The sequence below is a fragment of the Camelus dromedarius genome, chromosome 4 (genome assembly GCF_036321535.1).
Source record: "Camelus dromedarius isolate mCamDro1 chromosome 4, mCamDro1.pat, whole genome shotgun sequence".
Lineage (NCBI taxonomy): Eukaryota > Metazoa > Chordata > Mammalia > Artiodactyla > Camelidae > Camelus > Camelus dromedarius.
The window spans coordinates 12,699,418-12,716,167 of NC_087439.1; the positions used below are offsets into that span (position 1 = coordinate 12,699,418).

General features: G+C 50.4%; 1 protein-coding gene and 1 non-coding gene across 2 annotated transcripts; one reads left to right on the forward strand and one right to left on the reverse strand.

Moving 5' to 3' along the window:
* On the reverse strand, nucleotides 1-12,625 carry LOC116152984 (5-hydroxytryptamine receptor 5B). Its single transcript, XM_031451287.2, has 2 exons — nucleotides 11,843-12,625; nucleotides 1-573 (listed from the first exon to the last, which is right to left on the reverse strand). Exons 1-2 carry the CDS (start codon nucleotides 12,623-12,625, stop codon nucleotides 241-243), a joined length of 1,116 nt encoding a protein of 371 aa, XP_031307147.2. The 3' UTR covers nucleotides 1-240.
* A 2,659-nt stretch (nucleotides 12,626-15,284) lies between these two features.
* Nucleotides 15,285-15,359, forward strand: TRNAT-GGU (transfer RNA threonine (anticodon GGU)). Its single transcript has one exon. It is a non-coding gene; the product is annotated as a tRNA-Thr (tRNA).
* Nucleotides 15,360-16,750: the final 1,391 nt, after the last annotated feature.

The following is a 16,750-nucleotide window of genomic DNA, read 5'->3' on the forward strand; positions in this document are numbered from 1 at the left end:
TTTCTTTGCACAATTTTAATACAGTTACCTCTTAGAATATTTCGGTGGTGTCAGGTTAATCTGGGCCAGAGAGAAAAGATGTACCTTTGGCTCCTTCACTCCAGGCCGAGATGGGATGGTTCCCAAACACCATTGATGCTCAGCTGTCGGGGGAAGGTTCCTGCCCAGACCACTGGTGAAGGGGAAGAGTTCCGGTTCCCTCCCGACGACCCTACCCACGTGTCTCTCCAAGCCCTGGGTTTATCTCTGCTTGGTGAAAAGGCTCCTGAAGGCATTGTTGTAGTTCTTGTTAAATGCTGTGTAAATCAGGGGGTTGAAGAAGGAATTGGAGTAGCCAAGCCACAGGAATATGCTCTTCCAGATGGGGGGCAGGCTGCAGGCACAGAGGGGGCTGATGAGCACCGTCAGGAAGAAGGGGATCCAGCACAGCACAAACACGCCGATGAGAACACCCACCATCACCGCCGCCCGCTTCTCCTTCTGCTCCCGCCCCGAGTCTCCGCTCGTCTGCAAGGACCCCTGGGGCCCACGCACCGTGAACATCCTCTCTGCCTCCTGAGGTGCCGCCTTCACCTGGGAGCAAAGGAAACATGGCGTTAAAATAAAATGTTAACGCTGGATGATAAAGCAAGGAGGCTACTCCATCCTTGGCCAACACCTCCCCTCCAGCCTCATTCAAGATGCATTGATACCAAAATCCATCAAGAAAGATGAGGGAGGAAAGCTCATGAAACCATACCTTTTTTAAGTTTTGAAGGTTCTTCCGGGAGTGAGAGCGGTGGTCCCCCCTGTGTCAAATAATATGATCAAGAAAGGGAGGGAGGCAGTTACAAGCAGGAGTCGGTGTCGGACCCAGGAGGAGCCCGTTTCCCCGTCTGTGAAGCTGGGTGACCAAGTCCCCTCCCGCCACCATAAAGCCGTCATGGACGTGAACTGGGAATGTGTGTTGGGGGCCCCCGGCACACCCCCTGGAACAGGCACTCACCATTCATCACTCACGGAGGGGGCTTGGGGCTGGGACCAGGACCCTGCACAGAACAGACCCAATCCCGCCCCTCACAGCGCCCACAGCTGGAGAGGCAGCCCGTAAACGTCCACATTGCAAGGAGTTACACAATGACTGTGCTAAACCGATTTAAACACTGGGATAATTTTGTATCGCCTGGCTTAAACAAACTGTAGATACCTTCGTGGTCATAATCAGCTGCCATTTATGGAGACTCGGGCACGCTCTCCACCCTTGACCTCCATCCTTCGATCATTTCCTATTTACGTCTTGAGTAAAGGCCACCAGCCCTCTCAGAGTGGCCTTCCCACTCCTCCAGACTCAGTCACTGCTCCCTGTGATGGGGCACCCTGTTCCCCTCCTTTGCAACAGTGTGTGTGTTCAGTCACAGGTGTAGTCTCTGGCGCCCCTCTGGTCCAAGCTGAATGAATAGGACCTGCCTGGCAGCACCACCTGGCGCCTGATAGCTGCCCAGGAGACAGCTGCCAGATTGACAGAGCACTTCAACAGCACGGTCCACACCTGATGTCTCTTCCCGCCCCCGCCCCGAATGCTGCCAGTCACGATGCCAGAGGAAACACAGACGCAAGAGGCTCCCAGACAAAGGCTGTGTCTAGTTTCTCTCCTGGAGACGGCCTGCAGGAGAGCCACACAGCCACGGGGCACTGTACAGTGTCCTTGCCCCCCTCACTCGGGGCAGGATGGCGGAGCTTAGACAGCGGAGAAGCCCCCTGGTGGCCTGACCTGTGTAAACCCAGGCCTCCCCGCTCTCAGCTCTACCTTCAAATTCTCGGTCTCTGCCACTCTCCCCCACCCCCATGTTTACTTGTTTGGAAAACCACTACATCAGCCTCAGAACAGATCCTGGCGATGTGGACACAGAAGAGTCCCTTCCTTTGTGCCTGCCACTCAGGGAGAAAGAAAGAAAAGGCAAGCGACTTCACAAGAGAACAGCCGGCATTTCCCTCCTCCCCCCTCCTCTGTCCCTTACAAAGGCCTGGCTTGGGGTCCAGCCGGCCCCAGGTTTCCCATCCTCATCCTCTCCGAGGCAGGTGGGAGCTGCAGGTCACCTCTCCCCTTTAGAAGAGGTAGCACTGTCCAGGGATCATAGTAGACCACCCTCAAGTCACCAAAAAAAGTCTGAGCACCCTGAAATCCCCCCGTGAACATCCAGCAGCCCATCGTCAGGGCGGAAGAATATGACCCGAGCCCGAGAGGAAGTGGCAGGTGACTTGTTTCCCTCCCACTCAGCTCATTAACGGGCACTTCCCCACCCATTCCTCCGCTGACCTCAGTGACCTGCCAGGCACTTGAGTTCTTCCACAGGGTAATGCAACTCCAAATCCTTTTTATGCTACTGAGATAAAGACATGGGGTCAGTTCAGTTCAAAGGGATCCTGGGGGAAGAGAAACAGAGAAGGGGAGTCCACTGATTAAATAGGTTTAAAACACCCGGCTTCCATCACTGCAGCATTTTGCAGAGTCCCCCGTTGCTCCGCTGAAGTATTCGTTTGCTGGAAGCCTGTGGTCACGGCTTGCGCCTGAGCCTGCCAAACCCGGTGCGCAGTGATGGCGGAAGGCGTGGAATCTTTCCAGAAACAGTCTCAGAGAAAACCAGTCAATCCGGGATGACCCCGATTTGCAGGGAGGCTGGCAAGCTTGGCTTTGTTTGCTTGTTTGTTTGAAATGTAATGTCCAATACAAAGCCGAAAGACACAAGGAATGACTCCTGAAAAGCTCCTGTGAAACAGACACTACGCTACACACTTGTCATGAATGACTCTAATTCATTCATCCTCACGCCAAACCTTCCAGGCATTATCTCCATTTTACAGTCGAGAAGGCACTCCGAGAGCTTCTCTGCCTTGTCCAAGGTCGCACAGTTGCTTATCATTAGAGCTGGAAGTCAAACTCGGGTGTTCTGGGTGGGAGGCAACCCTCTTAACTCCTACCTGTTATTCTGCACTTTGAATAAAAGTGAGTGATCAGAATAGGTCCCCACAGAACCTATTTCAGGATCCCATTTATGCTCGGGTTGCTTTCAGAATGGACATCTGTGGCTTCCTGGGAAGTTCCTAGGGCCTCTAGCAGCCATCTCTGGGGCCATCCCCGAGCTTCTCCATCTTGGATGTCTTCTCAGCCTCTTTGCCCTGACTGCCCTCTGTGCACCTGTTGGAAAATGACCGTTCAGGCTTAAGAGCCCTCCAGCCCCGGGCTAGAATGCAGAAATACGGACTGTTGAATGCCGACAACCAACAGCACCCGGCGCTTTTTGGTCCTGCTGTAGGACCAAAGGACAGGTGCCCTGGATGCACAGAAGTTTGGAGACATCAGATGGCCCAGCCAAGGCCACACAAGCCGGGCCAAGCAGAACCAACGTGCCTGCTCGGTCTGTCTGGTTCCAGGCCTGTGTGGTCTCTCTCTGCCGCTCTAAGACATGACCTAAAACATGAGTTCACCTAAACATCTCTGCAGAGTTTGAAGTTTTTCCATCTAAAATTAATTAAGGACCAAATCTGCCAGACAATATACACTCAGACATTAATCTTCTACTGTGTATATTGGGGACTGTGCTCTGGAATTTCCCATCAAGTCCCAGTTTCAAATATTCCGTCCCAAGATTCCCATACGCACTCTGATACCAGGGCATGGATTCAGAGTCATCATTCTGAATGCCGTGTCGGCATCAGCACTCCAGGAGGGCAGGGGCCACGAGTGTCCTGTTCACTGAAGAACCCCAGTGTAATGGATGGCGTATAGCAAAAGCTCAATAAACGTTTACTGAATAAACAGATATTTGCGGAGAAGACTCTTAAGCCCCTTGTGTTTCTGCACATTTTGCTAGCGAAGGCACTGACAGCCCTTGTTTCGGACTGGCCTGTCAAGGATGTCTGGATAGCAAACAGCCTTGGAAGATAGAGACGGTGTCTCCCAACTAGAAAACAGGGCAGGTTCACTTGCAACCTATTATAAAAGATTCAGTTTTCCTAACAGCAAAAGGCCGGTTTATTCATTGTCCAGCCCTGAGAGTGAAGACTTGAGTTCCCTCATCTGGGAGCTTCTCTACTATGTGTGATGCGAATCCAGTGGGCCACTCTGTGTAATTCCCACAAGGCTTTGAGGGAACAGGGAATGGATGCACTGGAGAAGCTCATGCTGCCTCTGTCCCATGAGTAATAAAGTCTTTTAACTCTGATCTGGGAGTCTTGTGTCTTCTGCTAGCATCCAGTAAACTTTGGGAGGCCAACTTGCTAGCCTGCAAGCAGGGGACAATCTCAGACCTCATGGCTCCTGACAGTTGTGTAGGAGTTGGCCATGTGAGTCCACATACCGTCTTAGTGATGACAACAAGCAGTAAAGAAGGAACGAGGAGACCCAGGCTCAGAGCAAGTTAGTGTTTGGCTAGGATTCCAGTCTGAGCCCCCATTTCTACCTGTCCAACCATGAGGCCCCTTACCTATATGGTGGGCTTACTGGAGGTAGACAGTGAGACAGCAGCACATGGCAGGACCTCACGCATGTCAGCGTCATGTCCCCTTATCCCTCCCCTCTCCTCTAATTAAAAAAAAAAGTCCAGCTGCTGCAGAAAGCACCCACAAATATTTGTCAGCCTCTAATGTTGTCAGATAAACACCCTAATAAGAAGTGCAGTGGGGGAGGGTGTAGCTCAGTGGTAGAGCACATGCTTAGCATGCACGAGGTCCTGGGTTCAATCCCCAGGGCCTCCATTTAAAAATACATACATGAATACATACATACATACATACATACGTAATTACTCACCCCCCGAAAAAAAAAAAGGAAAGCAGAAAGAAGGAAGGTTCCTAATCACTTGTGGAACCAACCAGTGTGTGTGTTGTGACACATAAGTCAGGCATCCAGCATGGTGAGGCTCCTCGCAAGGCTAGTGTGGGGGGACCAAGCTAACCCTAGTGACTCACCGAGCTCTATGACCTCCGAGAGAGGGGAGAGGACACTGAAATTATTTCCAGTTTTGGTTGAAGGCCATCTGGATTGTAACTGGAATCCCCCATGTCTAACCAAAGTTCAGCAGGTCAGGACTTGGCATACCTGGGGCCCCATCCTCTCCGTCCAAGGTGCACCGAGATAGCCAAGCTCCAAGCTGCATGTCTTGAAGGCACTTTAAAGTGATAACAAACCAAAATAGCCCCTCAGAGTAAACAGGAGCTGTCTAACTTGTCTGGCAAACGAGGACAGGAAATTTTCTCGGCTGCTTCTCTTGTGCAAAAGAAAGCAGAAAGTAAATTAAGGAAGCTTTCTTGTTAAAAAAAAATTAAAATAGAGCACTGCTGGGCTTGAAAAAAAAATTAACTTTCCCTTCAGTGTAATTACACACACAACAGAGTACAGTTAGGCTGAGTTCTTGGGTATGATCATAACATTAGGTACAACTCTATCATTCTTATATTTGGAAAATATGGATTATTTTGGGGGGGGTAGGGGGATTGGTTAGTCAGCCTGGAATGATTAAGGACCCACTGGAGTCAATGCTGAGCAGGGGAAATTATAATCAAGTATGTTAATTAAAATTAGACTGCATTTGTTTCTGCTCTAATACCATCTGATCTAGTCATCCCCCAGTACATCCAGGTGCCATCGGAAGGTATTCATTGAGGCAAGAGTCCTGACCCCGAAGTCCCTAGCCTCCCAGGCCAGAGATCCTGGGCACAGGGGAGACTGGGATGGAGAGAGGAGAGATTTTGCCTTTTGAACATGTGTTGTCCAGCCTCAGTGTTCTGTTATGCCTTCCTAGGAGGCCATGGCTCCCCTGACAACCACTTCCCTGCCTCAGAGAGTCCCAGTTGCCACTGCACTGAGGGATCCATCCCTCAGGAGAGCCAGATGGGAGGAAAGGCTGAGCACCTCTCTCCAGAGATGGGCATCATGGAGTGCACGCTGGGCAAGCAAGCACCTATGTGCCTTTCTGGGCAGCAAGTCCAAAGCTTTCTTTCATTTTCAAGGAACTCGGTGACCTACCAAAAGGTGAAGGATGCTGGCATTTGGATCTCATTCTTTCACTGAGAAGCTCAATCTTCTCCAAGAACGACACGGATTTAAGAAGTAGCTTATTGCAAGGTCATTGGTGAAAATTCATGATCGCTGCACCATACTGTCTACATCCCCCTCTGTTCCTCCTGCTTTCCAATCTTCCCCAAAAATCCAATCAGAGGAAGGAGAAATGGAAGTAAAGGTAAAGAGGCAGAATGAACGTAATGATGTAAGGGAACAAGGTGGAAGTTTATAGAGAGGGGAAGGCTACAGAGATTTCTAAATGGATAGAGAAAACACTCCTTCGTTCACCCAAGTAGTTCTGGAAACTTTCAGACAATTAGATGCCAGTCTTAAAAAAATCAAACCATAAACCAGATAGATGTATTGTCACCCCTGGTACAATTTGATGAATAAAATTCACTTTTCTAAAGTGAAAATAACCTTGCAGTCTGGCATGGGAATGTGTTTGAGTGTCATATTGCTTTTCATAGAAGCAGAACAAAGGTGGTGATTTTTCACTACCTTCTTCTCACATCTGAGCTCTGATGGAACCCAGGTCCCACATGCTGTTCCAACCATAAGCCCACCAACAACTTAGTCTTTAGGGTGGTCCAGGTGACCTTGGACAAGTGACAAAATCAAGGGCTCTGTGTAGATTTCAGGTCACTTAGGGGTTACAGACTGTATGCTGACAACACAGACTTACTAATGTGAGTGTAGCAGATTGGCATAGAGAGCCAAATATTTTGTAATATAACATTATCTCAAGTTCAGACCCAAGTTGTCACAAACCCTGTAACTCAATACTACGCATTTATTTTGCCCTTTCTAGTTTATGAAGTGGTTTTCCATCCACTATGCCGTCTTTCAGGATCACCCCAATCTGAACAGACTTCTAGCAGAGCACCTGTAAGACTTTACTGCATGTGTAATTCTGTAATTGTGGTTTACTAAAATTAATCCCTTGAGAGCAGAGACCACTTCTATGAAACCTCAGAGTCTACCACATTGCCTGGTGCATAGGTCAGAAAAGGTCAGTCAAGTAATTCTGAACACTACCTGCATGTCTTGTGGTGGCGGTTTTTTAAATATGTCCCATCGGTTCATTGAACCATCTCCCAAAGGTGGAGCCTAATTCTCCTTCCCTTGAGTGTGGGCTGGAGTTAATGACTCACTTCTAATGAGTGGAATATAAGGGAAGTGATGGAATGTAACTTCTGAGGCCAGATTGTAAAAGGCACTGCCACTTCCTTCTTGCTTCACCCTCTTGGATGAGGGGAAGCCAGCTACCACGTGGTGATACATTCAAGCTGCTCTGTGGAGACCTCCTGCTAACAGCCATGTGAGTGAGTCACAGTCACAACCACAAGACACCGTGGACAGGGACCATCCTGCTAAGCCCTTCCCATTGCCCAACCCACGGAAACTAAGACTTGATACATCTTTGCTGGGCTTTTTTTTTTTTTTTTGAAGTATAGTCAGTTACAATGTGTCAATTTCTGGTATATTCACAGCATAATGTTTCAGTCATCCATATACAAACATATATTCATTTTCATATTCTTTTTCACTATAGGTTGCTACAAGATATTGAATATGTAATTGTTAAGAAATAAATAACTAATCCACCCCTATTGGTGAGTAATAGCAGTGAGAGGTATAAAATAATAATTCATGATTTATAATTTATAAGATGAATTTCAAAAAAACAATGCAAAGAGCTCAGCAGCTATCATGTGTGGTTTACTATGTTAGTTACTCCATTTCTGCTATTAGCTCATTTACTCTCCACAAGACTATTAAAAGGCAGATGGCAATATTTCTATTTTACCTACGGGGAAAAGCCGACGGAAATGAACTCACTTGGCGAACGTGCTAATGAGTGGCACAGAAAGAACTGAAATCCAAGTCTCCTTGTTTCCAATTCCCATGCTCTGAACCACTGTGCACACCATCTCCCAACACATGTTTATTGATTGAGTGGATGAGCAAACGGTACCAACCAGGGCTGCCTTATAACGTTCACGAGCCCGAGGCATCCTGGCCTCTGTGGGCCCTTCCTCCATTAAAAATATTAAAAATTATATTTTGTGGCCATATTATTATAAAGATGAACATAATCAAAGCTGGGTTCATTATTGTATATTCATTAATATGATATTCATTTTTTTCTAACTTTAAAGGAAATTAAAATTAAACCATTTCCATAGACCCCTAAAAGAAGGGTGGCTCTTGTTGGTGACCCTGCCACGATAATGGATAGACAGGTCCTGGGAGCAACGGGTGCACAGCCATCAGACAAACAATTGAGAAGAAGAAAATATTTGATGTCGTATTTTAAAAGCCAAATGAACGCTCTCTATTGATTTTGCTTTTTCCTTCTTCTAAGCAGTAGAGGGCACAGGGCAAGGGGAAAACGATCAGAACCCATTTGGGGTGCTTTGGGTAGAGCAGAGTGTACTGTATGTGCAGTGGTCTGTCCATGAAGCTGAAAGGAAGACTGCGGGGGGGAATTAACCCCACCTCCTGAGAGAAGCTGGCGGTGCCTCTGTCAGCTGTGTTCAGCTCTCCTGGAAAGGAGTTCATGGGCATAGCTTTGAGATCCTGCTCCCTGTGGATGAAAAATGTCACCGGCCATATCAGTAAACAAAGGATGTTGTGGCCATCAGTCACTGTACCGTGCACCCTGAGGGGATTCAGGATGGAGATAAGCAGGATATTGGCCCTAGAGAGTTAAGGTGCAGATCAAAGGAATGATTTCAATGAGCCCAGACTCTGGCATCTTCCCATACATAGAAAAGCACTAAGTTCACTAATGTGAGATGTCTGGTTTTCTTTAATGTAATCTTTTGATGTTCCAGTTACCTGGGTTGTGTTGCAGAACTCCTATATATCCTGCTCCTCCCTTACCTCTTCAGAGCAGAGCTGTCTGAGAGGCTGTCTTCCAGGTGTACATCCTCAGCAAGTCAGCCGAATAAAACATAATTCTCAACTTTTATGCTGTGCATTTTTTTTCCTGTCGACATCCCCGTGACCCATCTTGACTAGGATATGACTGCCTCCCTCCCGTGAAGTTCGAGATGCTTGTGAGATACTTGTGACAGGGCTCAGAGGTTAAGTTCTGGGAGAGAGCACGACACAATGAAACAGGAAGGTAAAACACAGTGACTTTTAAATCTGGGACAAACTTCAACTTCTGCACCCAGGAACTGTGTGGTTGTAGATGAACTAACTTTATAGCACCTGAGTTTTATCATCTTTAGAAGGAGAGCAAAGATGATCAGTGCTCACCAGATAGCCACAGGCTCCCCATGATTTCAGAGCCAGGGTCTGGCCAGGGGAGTGTGAGCAGAAGGGACACTCCAGGGCAAGGCAGGTAGAAGCTGCTCTATGTCCAGATCTCACTTCCTCTTCCACAGCAACCTTGGAAGCCACATGTTCAGGACAGCATAGCTAGAAAATGACAAGGGGCTCAGATTCATGAGCTACTGCCTAGAGGAGAGCTGAGCAGGAGGGCCACCTGACCCACGTTGAATGCTGAATGAGAGGGAGATAAACCGTTAGTCTTGGGGCTCTTTGTTACTCAGTGTATTTTAGTTTATCCTGACTACCAGAGGCTGTAACGTCAGTTTGTCTGGATCATGAGGATTCAATAGAAGGATGAATGAAAAGCATCAAACACAGTGCCTGGAAGGGGGAACACACTCAGTCAGCAATTCTCTCCTTCTCTACTTTCAAAAAGGGAGGAACTGTTTCTGATCCCTTTCTGATACTATTTGAGTGTTGGGACCTAGCCACAGAAGCCTGAGAAATGTGAAGGATGTGAACAGCCTCGTCATCAGAGGCCTTCCGGCTTCCTTGACTCCCGTCGCCCACAGAAAGCAGTACAGACACTTTGCAGGACCCAAATTCAACTCGACTCATTTCCTCCAGAGTGTAGACAAAAACAGGTGAGGAAAGGCATTGAGAACGTATTCCTGGCACATTATTTAAAACTTCTGTTTAGGCGTCCTGTGGTTGGCAAGCTTGCACTGGCAGACTTAGCAATGTTACCCAAATGGGGCAGCTTTCTGGAGCCTAAAGATCCAGGATGCTCTCGAATCCCATCTCATCTACAACCTCAGCATCGTATCACATGATTCAAGACTCTTAGCCATGACTTAGACCAATGCTGTGTATTAGAGAAGAGAATTTGTAGCCCAAAGAGTGGGAGGGACTTGCCCCAAGTCCCACTGGCAGCCTGTGGCTAAATCACCACACAGCCTCTGACTCCCAGAGCTCTTTCTCCCCATCAGTGGCCACCCCGATTGGCCAGGCTCCTACCCAGGCACACGTGCTTTGTTTCACCTGTTCGAATGGGGTCTGTTAAAAATGAACACTGAACTCAGGCTTTCTGGAACCCATTTCACCACAATTTCTTTGGGTGCACCCTGGATCAATGTAGCTATTAAAAGTCACCCCATCCTCAGCAATCAGATAGAAAAGCCGTAATCACCTCCCCCAGCATTTCCAAGGGACCTTTCAAAGTACATCATTAATTCTGAATAAAGCTCTCCCCAAACAACACTTTCCAAGTATAGACTTGACTTTCCTATTCTATCCTACAAAATTCCTTGTCTATGTAATAGAGAAAAAAGGTCTGCTTTTTAAAACACACATATTTGAGTAGCCCAAGTAGCTGAGTTAATTTTCAAAATTAAAACAGAACTAACAACACAAAACTTACCCTGTCTCTCCCCTGCTACCATGCCCCCTTTCTGTGGTCCCTATATTGTATTAGGAAAGGGACAGTAAGTCCTGTCACTCTCCAGGACTGAGAGCTCTCAAGATCTCACACCCTCACACCGGTAAAAGGAAAGTTTGGAGTTTCCAGAGAGAGGAGGGAGCTGATATCTATTAGGGCCTGGCCAGAAGGCAGAAAGCCTGGATTCTCAATACAGTGGAGAGAAGCTCTGCTAAATGCAGGTTCCTGCATCTCATTAATTTCCCGGGTTATGTTCCGGCTCTTGTAGATTGCCAATCAACACCCCCTGTTGATGTTCTTGCTCCAGCCAGCTCCACCCCACCACCCTCCCCCCGTGCCAGGTACCGTACTAGGTGCCTGGAATTCTTCATCTCACCATAACCCTCGCCAACAGCCCTTTAAAGTAGGAATTCACTTGTTTAAAGATGAGGAAGCAAAGCTTGGGGATGAAGCAACTGCCCCAGGGTCCCGAGCTGAGATTTGAACCCAGGGTTCTCTCTCCTTCCCGAGTTACTAAGGATAGTACTGAGAATGGGACAGTGAAAGGAAAGTGACACTTGGCAGGGAGCTGGTCGAGGATTCGCTCATCTGCGGGACAAATTCCCAGCCGCCTGCAGTCCCGCTTAGTCTAGCAGGGCCTGGGAAGTCCGAGCACTCCCACGGATATCAACGCTCCAGTGGAAAAACCACAGAGGGCGCAGCGGCTCAGACGTGCCCTCCCGGCTACCGAGCAACGCTGCCCCGTCGCCGCCTCAGCGGCGTGGTGCGGCGGTGCCTGCTCCCGCTGCGGCTCCGTGTGCAGGAGCCCAAGCCCCTTCCCCCGCGCGCACCGGGGACGCGGGCGGCGAGCCCTCCGCTTGCGCGCCGGGCGCGGGTGATGAGCCCCTCCGTGTGCGCCCCGGGAGAGCAGAGGGCAAATTCCGCGTGCCCTCTCGGTGCGCTGGTGGCCCACCTTTCCGCGCGTGCGCCGAGTGTACCAGCTTCCACCCCCAGCTCTCACTTCCGCCAGGCTTCCTCCTCCCCCAGCACCCCCCCCCCCGCCGCCTCCCCGAGACCCCTTTCCGCAGCCCTCCCCTCACCTGCACGGTGGCGGGCAGCGGCAGCACAGCCCTGCGGCGGCGACCGAAGCGAAACTTGGCCGCCTTGTATATCTTCCAGTAGACAAATAGCACCACGCCCAGCGGCAGGTAGAAGGCGCCGCAGGTGGAGAAGATGGCGTAGGAGGGTTCCTGGCTCACCTGGCAGCGCTGGAGCCGAGCGTCGTACGCCTCGCCCCAGCCAAAGAGCAGCGGCGCGAGGGCGATGAGCGCGGAAAGCGCCCAGGTGAGCGCGATCATGAGCACCGAGGCGCGGCGGCGGGTGCGCAGCGTGTACTGCAGGTGGCGCGTGATGGTCCAGTAGCGGTCCAAGGCGATGGCCGCCACGTTCCAGATGCTGGCGGTGCAGCACAGCACGTCGAAGGAGATCCACACGTGGCACAGGCTCCGGCCCAGCAGCCACCGTCGCCCAGCAGACAGCTCGCTCACCAGGCTCAGGGGCATCACCAGCGCGGCCACTAGCACGTCCGACACGGCCGTCGAGGCCACCAAGTTATGCGGCACACGGTGGAAGGCGCGGACTCGCAGGATGGTGGCCAGAACCAGCAGGTTCCACAGGAAAGTGGCAGCGATCAGCAGCACCAGCAGCGTCACCACCAGCACGGTGAAGACGGAGAAGGGAGGCTCTCGGCCAGGCAGGGAGGGGCCGCCTGGGGTTGATCCCGCCACCCCGCCCGGGCTTGGGCTGCTGCTGCTGCTGCAGGCCTCGGGTCCCAGGGGAAGAGCGACGCCGGTAGTGGCCACAGAGAGGTTAGCCGCTTCCATGGCGCGCGATGCGGGGGATCCCGGCTCCTCGGCGGGGACGCACGCGCGCCCGGGGCTCTGCGTGGACCTGGCGGGTGGGGCGTGGAAGGGGGCACTGTGTGCTCGGGGAGGGCAGAGTGGGGTCCAGTTCGCCCCTACTCTGGTCCCTCCTTGGACTGCAGCCCTCCTTTGGCGCCTCTGCATGGAGCCCTCGTAGACCTCTTTCCCAGTGGAGGGAGAAAAAAGTGGGACCCCTCAAGCGACCAGATACTCTGGGCGCGCCAGTCCCTCCCGCCTCTCCTCGCCGTCCCCGGGCAACCAGCTGTCGTAGGGCTGAGAATCCGACAGTGCCGCGAGTTTCTGCTCGCAGGGGCGGGCTTGGAGAGTGGCCCCACAACCCTGACACTGGCAGCACCTGGGGCAGAGCGGCACCCCGGGTGGGAGGGGGCCGGGTGGTCTGGAGAAGCCGCTAACAGGAGCCAGGCCTTTGCCACGTCCCTCAGGTCTCCCCGCCCTCGCCGCGCGGAGAGCATCTTAATACCGAGTTCCAGGAGAAGGTTCACAGTCGCGGAGGAATTCCGTAGCCGCCACCTCCGCGGATCCCTGTGACCGGCCTGGGGCACAGAGTGACATCCGGACACAGAAGGGCCCGCCCTCTCCCGGACCAAGAGGTTCTGGTTTTCTGGATCTCCATCCTAAGTATGAGGGAACTAGGAGGATCTGGTATTGGGGCAAATCAAACAGGAAGCTCCGAAACCCGGCTCCATCCTGCCTGCTGCTTCACTCGCAACGCTTTCACCCAGCGAGGGCTTCACGGTGCCTTGAGAAGTTCACTCCCTTTGTTGAAAGAACACGGCTTCTAAGCAGTTTGGCAGAAGCCCGGAGGAGAGAGCGCTCACAACTTCCTCTCCATCCCTGACCCGTCCCGTCACATCCCTACCCGCATTCCCACGCTGCCCTCCCCTTCGAGTTGCTAACATTCCTGACCCTAGTATCCGTCTTTCGTCTTCCAGTTCTTCATATGCAGGGTAAGGAGGGAGTTATTTTTGTTGACCCTTGAGCAAAGGTAGAAACCACGCGAAAGGTGAAATTCCCTGAGCCCGCATCTGTGGCCCCATTTTCAGTCTCTTAACATGTTAAAAAATAGATCAGTCATAACGAAGTCAACTTAAAGCTGCATTACTCTAGTTCCTGAGAGTAGAACAGAAGCGTAGAATCCAGAGCCCAAACTGCCCCTTCTCTTGTCTCAGCAGCGCGACCAGCCGTCATCCACCGGCTTCCTGCAAACACTCTGGGAACAGCCTCAGCCTGAGCAGAGCGCCCAGAAGAGGCTCTTTCCGGGAAGGTCCCCGAGGCTGCAGCAGGTGGAGGCGTTCCGTCTCTGGTCCTCTGAACAGTCACCTCTGGCATCTTTAGGGATCTGGATCCTGCAGGAAGGACACCCAAAATATCCTCCTTTTCTTCCCCTTCCTCAACCTCTCATGGAGCGGGGGCTTTTGCTCCCTGCCTCCTGTGTAGGACTTCTCTTGTTTCCACGCACAGACTTGACAGCACACTCCTGGGGCATAAAAAGCAACATGCAAAGGAATCAAAATAAAGATACTTGGACTTTCTGCAGTCAGTGTCAAGTGGTTGATAAAAACACCGGAAATGGCGGGCTGTTTCGGGGACCACAGGGATGGGGGGTGTGGTCAGTTGCTGAGCTGCAGGGAAGGGATTTAGATGTCGGACAAGTTGAATGGAGGGTGGGACCTGGCCAGGAGTGTGAGTGGCTGGGGTCAAACGGGCGGGAGATGCACACGCAGGCTGTAAATGCCAAGCAGCAGGGTTTGGACTTAGTCGTGGAAAAAGCCAAATTTGGGACAATTTTGAGAAAATTGGCGTGACAAAGACTATCCTTTAGAAGGAAATGGTGACTCACCTTTGAAATAGTTTTGTAATAATTTTCTCCCCATTTTATTGGGCAAACATGACGAAAGCAAAGAATATCAAAAGTGTAAAAGCACTCATCTTGCCCCAGTCAGATGCTGGGCACGCTTCTATTTTCCCGTCTTGGCTTCTATCCACATACCTTGTTCATGGCTAAAAAAATCAACTCTTTATTTTGCAGATTTCTCTCAACATTGTTCCTGTTGCTATAGTTTCTCTTTTTTATGCGGTTCCATTGATAAGATGAGAGACTTTGAGCAACTTAAGCTGTCTGAGACTCAGTTTCCTCATTTTAAAAATGAGGCTAATTATACCTGTCAGGAGATTATTAGCAAACTCTAGTTTTATACTTGACTGCGTGCTCCATTGTAAGGACTACTGCTACTATTTTTAACTTCTAGTTCAAAGCTAAGATTCCATCCCCTTGGGATCTTTTTCTGGAGATTGTGGCTTTACAGTTTTAATCTCTCAAATATTTGTAACCACACAACACGTTCACACATTTTATTTCACTTGATCTCACCCACAAGCTTCTTAGGCATCTTTCCCACGTGCAGATGAAGAGACACCGAGGGTTTTGTGGCTCGGCTCTTCCAACGACCCCCGCCCCACCTTGATCTATGACACCAAGCTGCCCTCCATACACTGGACTGGGGCTCCAGCCTGATGGTTTCCATTTAACTCTTTCATACAAAGTGTTTTAACATACGAAGTCTGTTTGTCATTTTAGAAAAATACATCTCTTGGGGGTGGAGGGTATATAGCTCAGTGGTAGAGCGTGTGCTTGGTGTGCACAAGGTCCTGGATTCAATCCCCAGTGCCTCTATTAAGGAAAACTAAAAAATAAATAATAAATTAAAAATCTATACTGTCTCCATTACATGTCTTCTTGGGCTTTTTAACCCTCATCCCAGACCCCTCTCCCTGGTCATTGCCCTGCAGCCACCTGGCTCCCGCTCCTTGGGATGCGACACGCTCACTCCATTCCCAGGGCTTTGTGGTGTGCCTGGGGCGCCCTGCCCTCAAGGGAGACTTCCTTCTGGTCTCTGGCCGTGTCACCATCTCAGGCCTTCCCTGACCATCGGACCCACAGCCAATCACTCTGTCTAAAGGTGTCTCCGTCCCACTCCTCTGCTTTGTCTTCACGACACTTCACAGAAAACGCCATCATGTTATTTATTGGCTTCCTTTTTGCACTTGCCTCCCCTACTATGTAAGCTTTTCTTACGCAGGAGATGTATTCCATGTGGTATCCTTAGCCTCCAGAGGTGACCCTCGGGTGATGCCAGGGGTTTTGGGTGCCGACTGCCACGCTGTGGAAAATCTGCCTCTAACTCTACAGTCAGCCCTTCTACCTGAGGTTCCATATTCATGGATGCAACCAACAGGGGATGTGTGGTACTGTCGTAGGTATTCACAGAAAAAAAACCTGGGTATAAGTGGACATGTGCAGGTCAAAGCCCTGTGGTTCAAGGGTCAACTGCATTTCAGGGCCAGGTGCACAAAAGGTGGCTTGATAAATCTGAATGGCTATGTTGAGTGAATGAAAGAGGCACTGCTGGGAGCGGTGATCCTGGGGCCCCGAGCCCCACTGCAAGGTCACTTAGGGCAGGTCAAGGTTACAAGGCCCTGACTGCTCATTATCCAGGCCACCTCTCAGAGTTGTGTTTGCAGCAAGCCACCTTAAAGGATGAGTAATCTCTTCCCCTGGGCCAAGGGCCAGCTTGCTTCCAGTTACTATGGATGTGGTGAATCCCCCAAGCTCAGTGTTCCTTTCCTTAACACAGCCCGCTGCCAGGGCAGGGTCCAGCATGGGACTCAGGAAATGTGGGGAGACAGCCCAAATGAACGCGGATCTCCAGCTCCAGCTGCTGCCCAGAGGAATACCGTCCTTTGTCTCTGACCCAGGAGTCTCCTATCCTCCGACAGTATCTATGAGACAGTTACAGGGTAGCGTGTTCGCTCGCAAGCAGGGTAAACTCCCAAACCCTGCACAAGACTTGACAAGCGTTTGGTTTGCTGACTTTTACATTCCGATTAGCAGAACTCTTTTGCCCTTTAGAGATTATTTCTTTGCTACATTTTCTCCCAAATCTAATAACTGAGTTGAATTGTGGCAACAGGGTGCTTGTTCTTTTTACATATTTTCAAATTATACCTCAGAGAGATTTCATGGATTCACCGTTCTGTTGGCTCTGCCTTTGGAGAAACAAGAGA